Below are 9,621 nucleotides of genomic sequence, written 5' to 3'. Positions count from 1 at the left end.
AGCCTTATGGCTTCAGGAAGTTGAGCGGGGACGCACCAGTAATGTCTGAGACACTCCATCCCATGATCATGGCAGCAGCTCTCTTAACATGATTGAGGTACATCAGCAACCGCACATCAGGGTATATAACGTGCTGTAAAACCCGAAAGCCGTGTCGTATGCCACAGAAGTGACTTCAAGCCACAACAGTATTTGTGAGCTGCATCCAACTTCACATTGGTTTGAAGAGTGTAATGGCTTCTCGTAGGAAAATCAGGCCATAATTTACACAACACTGAATCCCTGGCCTGATTTACTTTTTTTTGGCTGTATAGCGGCCTGGAGTCTTGAAACCTAACCTCGCAGGATGATTGTAGTAGTCCTAGGTCCCGAATTATTTGGATTTACTTTTTCCAAAGTAACGAGAAGATATCTGTGGGGTGGGCGGTAGAGACATTGCCTGATCAAGCTGTCCAAACTCAAAAACCACATTCTGAATTGTCACGTGTGAATAAAACGTACCACAGAACTAGAGACTTTATTTTAACTCGCTTCTCATACGCTACAACAGGAAGCAAAACATTTCGGGGTCACTAACTGTACAAGCTCTGAAGAAAATAAAAATACAGCATTTTCATTGTCAATTGAATAAAAGGAATTGGAGAGTTTGGGTCGTACATAAAGCTTTGCTAAAGGAAGAGCGGAGAGGTTCTATGTATTTTTACCGGAAATGTTCAACACTGAAATTCCTATTAAGGGAACACCCAACATTCCTTTTAAAAAGGTTCAAATAATAAAAATATATATAAGAGCCAACGTGACATTCTGAATATTGACTTGGCACTTAAGCTGCATAAAAATACTTGAAATCAAAATCAAAATTCTCAAAGGGGGGGGGGGGGTAGAAAGCACCGGAAAAGGTTTGTCTTGCCAAATATTTTCAGCTCTATTCCATTTGCAGGCTAGTTGAACATTTCAGCCACCCAATAGGACTATGCTTTACAGACAGTTTGGTAGCAAGAATGGCTAAACTAGCCCCATGTAATGCATATTTCAAATCAGAGACAGACATTCAATATTATTCGTTATGAATTATGCAGGGACAGTGGAGCCCTCAACCAAGCACAGCTATATCACAAGGTTGAAGTTTCCGCTGCAAACTGTCTTTAGTTAGCACAGCCTATTGTTGTGAAACCATCTCTTACCAGTACGGCATACATCTTTCTTAAAGATGGCACAGCACTGAAGCCGGCAATAAAAAAAATTTCAGCTGAAAGCCTTCTGTTAGCGCCTGGGATTGTCCATTACCTCATGATTTAAGAATAGATGCACTTAAGACTACCCAAAAAGAGTCACATTGCATTACAAGTTTTACACACAAAAAAAAATATGACCCCCCCCCCCCCAAAAACCAAAACAGCTAAAAAATAAGAAACTTTTAGAAAGTGGGTTTTAAGCATTAAACATTTTCTCTAGAGTATTATAACACACCTTGGGGCCTCCAGAAACATCGATTGATAGGAGCGCCTTTGTTGCCACAAAATTAAAGGTCAATTAATAGGTCAAAGATAAGTCTAGTGATATACTCAAAAGCTGGATAAGCATATTTGAAGGCCAAACAGTTCCAAATCATGTATTACGTTTGATGGTTAACAGAAAAGAGATTAGAAGTCAAAAGGGCTTTGACCGCTCATAAAGCTGGGTATCTCTCACATAAACAAAAAAAATCAAACATAACGCCGGTTACATCATAACCCTTATACTAGCCCTTTTATATTTCTTGAGGCATTCAATCTAGGCTATCCTTTCAATAAAGAGCATATAGTGGTGTTAGCAGTTAAGCGAAGGCCTTTAAATAAGTGGCATGTTCACAAAAGCGTGCCATACGGACATTTTACTGCGCTTCATGGAGGATCTGTGACAATACAGGAGACTATGGAAAACCAGTAAGTGCAAAAAAGGGAAAACCCTACATTTATTGAGTAAAAGGAAGCTAGAGCAGACTGTTTAGTATGGCATGCCACATATAGAATAAAAATGTAAGCCATTTTTGTAATCATAATAACCACATCAAAATTGTGTTTCCATCCAGTTACCCTAGAATCTGATCTTTCTTGGTACCATCAGACATATAGGGGGTTTAAGGAAAGCATTTACAAAATTGGTATAAAGGTATGGAGAATATACATAGGATTCCAATGCAAGTAGCCATTACCCAAGAAAAATGAACATACCGAGTGAAAAATGTTCTGGTTAGGTAAACTTTACTGTGGCTTGAACAGTTCATAATTAGCTCACACCGATACAACTAGCATGTATTTTCCAAAGCCTATGAAAATCGTAAATGCCATTTATTAATACACAACAGTGAATCCAATAAAGTTCTTTGTATTCTAAGTGGCACTGTCGTAAAAAATAAAATATGACCATTAGACTGAAAAATGCCTATATGTTGTGTTTACAATTGTTAAAAGCCCAAGTCAGAATATCTGTAATAAGAGATGTGAACCTAGTTGAAACAGTGCACTGATGTGAACCTCCTATTGTTCCCTGCACTGTTAAAAAAACAAACAAAAAAATAATTTTAAGACTTAAAAAGCTGTTAGAGCATGCAGGATGTAGTCAGCATCAGCCCAGATACATGTTCGGTTTCTTTCAGCGAGATGATCTAAGTGTGTATCGTTTATTGCAAATATCTTTAAAACTACCACGTGTAATTGAATAATACAGCATACAGGCATTTTTGAGCTGTAGCGTAATGTTCTTGGTGACAGGGCCAATTAAAGCCATCAGAGGGAGAAGGGAAGAAAATTATATCAGAAAAATAACAAGGAATGAATACATTGATATTTTCCCTTTGCAAATACAATAAGGCCACTTCCATTAAATTGATAGATGTTCACTTAAGATGATCTTTGACAACTACAACAGTTTATATTGTCCTCTAATATTTATATAGTTTACAAAAGCCACAGTTACAAGAGGTACCTACAATACCCTTATTAAATAACCCTTCCTTTATGGCAATCCTAATTGCTTTATTTTTTTTCTCAAACAACGAAAAGGGGAAATGACCCTTGTGGTTCCTTTTTTTTTGTTTTTTTAAACAGTATGTTGAGGATTAAGTGGCTTTCAAGCAGCATGGTGGGTTTTAGGTTTTTGCAGTTTAAATCATTCGGTTGCGTTTATGGGTTGGCGAGTCTGTAATGACATCTCCACACTGGGCTGAGGTTCGCTTTCTGGTACCACCATTGTCCAAATGGAGTGCCATTTCTTCTGATATGAATGTGTTCAAATCCACATCATGGAGTCCATTTCTCCTACGGGTAGTGTTGGAGCTGCTGCTTACATGAGTAGGTGAGCCTGGGGTACTCGACCGGACACTAATGCTAGCCATTGCACCACTCAAACCTGGAATTATAAAGGAACATGTTAAAGATAATATGTGTGCAGGCAGAAGAAAACACTAAGATAAACATTTAACAGAGGAACACCAGGCTGTAAGGGGGCCACAAGAATTTCCTGACCTTTCCATATGCACATCTTACCAGGGTTTGCTCTGCATGATGCATCATTAACTGTCAAAGTTCAAAGGCATAATCCATACAGGAGTTTGAGATGAAGTACATGAACTCCCTTAATTCTTCACTCTTTCAGCAAAGCAGTCTTCCCCTTTTGACATCCTAAACTTAAAGGGGGACCTGCACAGCTTATTGCATGTCAGACATTATTAAAAACGGTTAATAGATTTTGTGGCGTGTCATTTGGTATAGAAAGGGCCTATTTTAAGATTTGCGGGACAATATCAGAGCAAGCATTCCAAATCCCTGGCCAGGCATTTACCCATCTCCTACCCTACATGCTTAGGGAAGGCGAGCAAAGGGGAATAATCATTTACAATGAAAATAAACTCTAAAGGAGGCGGCATTCACCAACACATGCAACGCAGGTTTCTAACACCTGGATCCTTCATCTATTAACATTATATTGGAAAAATGTGCTTTAGAAACTGATTTCTACAGCCCTTTGTTATAATTTATATGCGAGTTAATTTTAGACTGTAGCAAATCGGTGAAGACATTTACTTCTGTCCGAGCATACGGTGATGCACTTTCTGCACAACAGAAACCAAGCTGCTGTCAAAATCCAGGGGAGAAGCAGCGGCCATCCTGCACACGCATCTCTGGACGACCTCTTTAATAATACGTGTGCTACAGAGCATGTGCAAGAAGTGTACAGAATAATGCTTCCTTGTTTGAATGGAGGAGAAAAGTGACAACCAGTTTGCATGCAGTAACACACATTTGGGTTGCGTGGGGGACTAGACTGTTCTTTTAACGCCTCCGAGATACTCCCAAAGAGTTACATTGCACCGTGAAGAGTTTATAAAATGGAGCTCCTTTTGTGCAGAAGGAACACAAACTGCAAGGGAGCAAGACCTTTTTACAGCTCCTCCAGTATTGCCACCAGTATGTTAAGTGCTGTACCATACTTATAAGGATCATTTATTTTTTTCATAGCATTAAGGTTTGTACAAAAGGTAGCAGTTTGTATCACCCTTAATACAGAAGCAGACGTAAGAAAGTGAAGATCATTACCATGGAGCGCTATCGCTTCCCTGAAGGGCTGCAGATCAGTTTCTATAGAAGAGTCAGTTTCCGCTGCAGCTGCACGATTAGGTGATACAACAGTCAGTCGTGGGGGAGCACGGGAATTCCGAGGAGGAGGTATTTTCCCACATAAAAAGCTGATCAAATCTTCCCTGCGTATAGTTCTTCGCCGTTTTTTTACCCAGGCTAGCACATCTTTATTACGCCGTTGATAGCCAATTTGAATTCCTAAGTCAAAGCTCCTCTGATGGGCATCCACACTCTCTGTAACAGAAAAACAATGCCAATTTAAAATGGAAGGTCAGTATTTTCTTCGTTGCGCAGGCAGACATTTTCACATCTTTCTGAGATTGTATGGTTAGCATAACACGACTCTAGCAAAATCGTGTTTTATTCCTACAATCAAAGCAAGGTAGCCGCAGGTAGAACCCAAGATAAGCCTGATTTGTTTAGGAACCAGGAAAAATGAACATAATCTAATCTCTGCAAATTAGATTGTCACGGACTCACGTGGGACATTTCATTGGTCTTCGCAAGTGCATGGCACAAAATGAAGGCTGGCAATTGTTCAGTCTCATTTTGGGGAGATGGTGTTGTCAATTGGCCTCATTATTCCAAGCAATTAAAGAAATAAGTTTCTCTCAAGAGCATCGAAACATACCTCCTTTAGACTGCTTTTTAAGCCTACAAATTAGGTTTACCTAAAAAGTAACCCACCAGCACTAGCAATTTGTTTCAGAAACACCATGCAAAGCTGGCGCTTTAGTAATATGCATGAATACAGATGTTGATGGGAAGTGAATACAGATGTTTTTGGAGTAAATATTAGTTTGGAAACATGCTGCTTCCTACTACTGACAGATTAAATCCCCACTGGATGCAACTCCTAAATGTCCAGAAGTTCAGGTATTTCCTTATATCGCTGGGAAATTTGGGATATGGCCAGGATTTGTGGCGTTTGTATAGACCCTCATCTGGTCTTCTGCCACAGTAACTCAGCGACTGATCGCTCAGAGCTACACACAGCAATCAAAGGGATCTATATAGGATTCTGACCTCATGTCACTGGGGAACCCCAACAGGCGATGTCATCAGAGAAATAACAGGGGTTCCCCTGAGCCAAGCCCCCTGGGGTCATAAAGAGACCCTTGAGGGTGATCTCTAGACAATGTGCACTGCTCCCCTCACAGCTATCCTTTACCACCTCTACAATGCTGCCCAGGTTATTTAAAACCGTATTCACAACTTAACACTTTTGTTTTACACGTTCATGAATTACATAGCGTTAGAACCAGTGGGGAAGGAAATCGCCAGATATATTCATTAACTTGGTCTGATTTGGAAACTACCTTATATGCCCTGGATTTTAATCTGTTTTGTCCATAATTTTCCCATCCCCCACACCTGGGTTTCACTCATTCATATTTTTTTTATTCTGATTCTCTTGCCCAGAATACGGGCAACTGCATAAAATACCCTTTATGTTCAGTAATACGTCCTAGACCAGTTGTACCCAATTCAATCTACCCCACATGTTTCAGTCAACCCACTGTTAGCATTTTATATAATATATATATATATTTATTTTCTAAGAGCCCAGCTTGTTTTAAATCTGTTAGTGTTGAAAGCTTTACAGGGTGATTAATAAAACACACACACCAAGAATCATACAATTTCCCTCACAACAACACAATAAAATGCCACTTGCTCATTAATAGAGGAAGTCTTTCGTACATAAATGATTTTTCTGGTGATTAAAAAGGTGCCGTTCCCCCTACACTGCTGAGCATGAAAAACATAATCCCCAACGCTCTCCCAAACACACACCATGGAAAATATAGCTCTGAGAATCTTGCGAAAGCCGTTATCAGGTTTTCTCGCCATCGCCGGGATTTTACCAGCGCTGCTCACGTATCCAGAAGCAAGCAGTCTCTCCCACGCCCTACATTAAGGGGGCCATCCCACCCACCTAGATAGCCGACTGAACCCTTACAATCCCTCTGCTGTTCCTCTCTCTAATACCCCCGGCTGCAGAATCCACCCCCTACACATCTGCCCCTTTCCAAAACACGCAACACAATTACTACCAGTCAGATCCAGCACCGGCTAAGCAGACGCTCAGGGGGGTGGGTGGTCCTTTTAGGTTTTTGGTGAATATAAAGGAGAACTTCAGGATAAGAAATTTGCTATATAAAGCTAGTTTTGCCCCCCATCCCTCTCCTCCATGAGATAAACTATCTCCAAAACAATATGCCCCTGAAAAGCATAGAAGACAATTACATCAGTAAAATGAAATTTTGGTAATCTTATAAAGAACAATTCAGATGTATTGTTTTAATTTGTCTTTTAGCCATAGCATCCAACGGAATGATCCTGCCAACTGAACCGTTCCACTGGTTACTATGGCAACACCATCCCTCTTTACAGAAACACCGTTTGCTTAGAAATAAGAACCACCAAGCTCGTCTATTCTGCCTATTCCCCCCTGCTATCAAAACCTATTCTTGTCCTTGGCTTACATTCAGGATTTCCTTATACATAGATACCAGACTACATTCCTTCTACCACTTCCACTGGAAGGCAACATCAAGATTCTACCACCCCCCCTCAGCTTCTATAAGTTACACTTCAGCCTCTGATCTTCTAGTTTCATGCCCTTTTGCATGCCCGACCCGAAAGTGTCTCCTATGAAACATGCTTCGTTTCACGCATAAAACAAGCCCACCGATCAGCCAGTATATGAAACATAGCAATGAGAGTTCAAGTGACGCCTGTATAACGCGATAGGAAATAGACTGTCGAACTTTGCGTAACAAATAGATGGAGAGACTATACAGAAGTCTACTCAAAACCAGCGCTGGCCACTGAACTCACGAGAAGTCTAAGCTAAACCCAGTTATGTGCCCATGACCACTGATGGCTCTATTCACTAAAGGGAGGCTGAACAGGGGAGTTGGGTTTCGGCTCCTTGGCTTCACTATAGGTTAGTAAAAGCCAACCCCAGTTTCTGCAGCAGGAAGTGCTTGGCTGGCCCTGGATGATGTATAATCAAATCAGTTAAGGTTCTTGAAAGTCAATATATGGGGCCAGATGACCTTATTGCTGGACGAGCCCTTCATAATGAACAGTGAAGCGTGAGCTGAAACCACAACGCAACCATTAGTGAACAGACTCCCCCAAATGAGTATTTACTCTGGGATCTAGTGTTACTTATACAGATTCAGACCATATATAAAAAAGCAAGACAATCAGAACCTTACTTTAAGCCACGCCCACTACCGGACGTCAGCACCTCACCCCAAAATGCAAATAAATTCACATCTACCTTTATAAAGATTGGTGACAGCTGTCGCGGCGTTTTGGAAAGGGACCCACAGTGACAGCCCTTGCTGCTGACACACGCGATCTGCAATTGAGAAAACGAGCCACATGTAAAGAGCAGAAAACTTTGCGGTATTTTACGTAGAGTCCGTAGGGGCCCCGGCTGGGGCGGCTAGTCTGGGAATCGGGTCGGGGACACCGCGATTAACGCGACAGCTTCCTCCGATATATGACATTATAATCAACGGTAACAGGGAGGAGTCACTACCCAGCCGGGAATTTAGCGATCAGAAAAACAAAATGGGAGCAAGCGTGAATGACACATCCTTCACAATAGAGGAAAAAAGTGTAACGCCATTTTGTTTTACGAAAGCAATGCTTTCCCCGTTCGTAATCAGGATGACGGCCTACAGGCGGTGCGTCTCTCGTTGATACGATAATCGGTATAATCGCGTTAAGCCGTACCGGCCGTAACCGTACGGTAGTATGCCGCTGTACGGAAAGCCACCCCCCCCTCGCGAAACCGATTAAAATTTGGCTACATTGCGAAATTCCGCCACCAGCCGGGTCTGTGGTAAGAAGACCCGCCTATTCGATATAAAGACTAGCTGTAAGCCCCTGGAGAGATTGAGACAATACTCGTTACCGCCGGATTTACTAAACAATACCGCAGGGCGAACATGTGCGAGCGGTCGAAGCCCTTCTGGTCGTGTCATTTACTCGCTATATCCCTCCCATTTTTAGTTTCCCGACTCTGCCGTTGGACAATAGTGGGGTGGAGGGCTGCGTATTACTGCACCAAACGCCAGAGCTAGGCCTCAACACGGCACCGTCTCACAGACCCTTCCTCTAGCCCTCTGACCTTTATATAGCTGCGCCACGGCAGTCGCGGAGTTCTGGAAGAGGTGCCAGAGCTTCTGCTGATTCTGTTCGACCTCCTCTTCGCGTTGTTCCTCCTGCTCGGCCTCCGCCAGACACTGCCGCTCCCATTTACTAAACCAGTGCTCGGGTCCGTGTTCCTGTATTTCGGCCTCGCCCTCTTCTTTCTTGTCGTCCATTACGGCTCGAGTAGTTCGGCCTCTTCGCTTTTTATTTTGTAACTCCAGAATACAGCGGGTGCATAGAGCGTGTGCAAACGCCGCTTCCCACCCTCGAATACTTTAATAGGGGCTCGATAATGGATCCAGATCATTAACAAATCCCGGCGGAAAATAACCCAAACCGGCCCAATCCAACCTTACCTCACCCCCATACCTCCCGTTTGCTGACTCCAAACAAACTGAGTCTGTGACGCCGCTGACCTCAGACTAAGCCTTAACCCAGTTAAGTTTGCTAGCACCTAAGCCCCGCCTCCCATCCTTCCCATACGTCCATCAGTGGCTGGCTTCTTTCCTTGGTACCGGTTTGAATCACAAGGACGCATCTCATTGGGTGGTTGTAGCGCACATCAATTTATGTTAACTAGCTGAAAAGGTTAGGTTTGGTTGTCGGTGAAGCTAGTGGGCGGGGAAATAATTGTGCGCATGCGTTTTATTAAGGGAAGTGCCATGGAAACATTTTTTTTTTATGAGTGTTGTGTACACTAATGTAGTTTAGCGTTGAGGTAAAGTGTTAGGCGTCATTTTGTCCCAGAGCATTTTGCTTGCGTGCAGTTTAGTGTGTAGCCCATTGCAAGCCGTCATATGTTTTTTTTCTTCTTATCCCTCCTGAT

At 42.3% G+C, this 9,621-nt stretch overlaps 1 protein-coding gene across 1 annotated transcript; it reads right to left on the bottom strand.

Moving 5' to 3' along the window:
• Nucleotides 1–1,926: 1,926 nt before the first annotated feature.
• On the bottom strand, nucleotides 1,927–9,208 carry HAPSTR1 (HUWE1 associated protein modifying stress responses). Its single transcript, XM_053470424.1, has 4 exons — nucleotides 8,773–9,208; nucleotides 7,915–7,995; nucleotides 4,578–4,853; nucleotides 1,927–3,390 (listed from the first exon to the last, which is right to left on the bottom strand). The coding sequence occupies exons 1-4, from the start codon at nucleotides 8,966–8,968 to the stop codon at nucleotides 3,146–3,148; spliced, it is 798 nt and encodes a 265-aa protein (XP_053326399.1). The 5' UTR covers nucleotides 8,969–9,208; the 3' UTR covers nucleotides 1,927–3,145.
• Nucleotides 9,209–9,621: the final 413 nt, after the last annotated feature.

The sequence above is a fragment of the Spea bombifrons genome, chromosome 7, assembly GCF_027358695.1.
Source record: "Spea bombifrons isolate aSpeBom1 chromosome 7, aSpeBom1.2.pri, whole genome shotgun sequence".
Taxonomy (NCBI): Eukaryota; Metazoa; Chordata; class Amphibia; order Anura; family Pelobatidae; genus Spea; species Spea bombifrons.
Note: the sequence above shows the minus strand (reverse complement) of the source record. Positions and strands in the feature narration are given on the sequence as shown.

What these genes read in the sequence shown, in the direction of transcription:
- HAPSTR1 (XM_053470424.1), bottom strand. Translation starts at nt 8,968, where the DNA reads ATGGACGACAAGAAAGAAGAGGGCGAGGCCGAAATACAGGAACACGGA. An exon ending in CGTGGCGCAGCTATATAAAG is followed by an intron (nt 7,996 to 8,772) that starts GTCAGAGGGCTA and finishes TCTCAATTGCAG; the next exon opens with ATCGCGTGTGTCAGCAGCAA. An exon ending in TGTCACCAATCTTTATAAAG is followed by an intron (nt 4,854 to 7,914) that starts GTAGATGTGAAT and finishes TTTCTGTTACAG; the next exon opens with AGAGTGTGGATGCCCATCAG.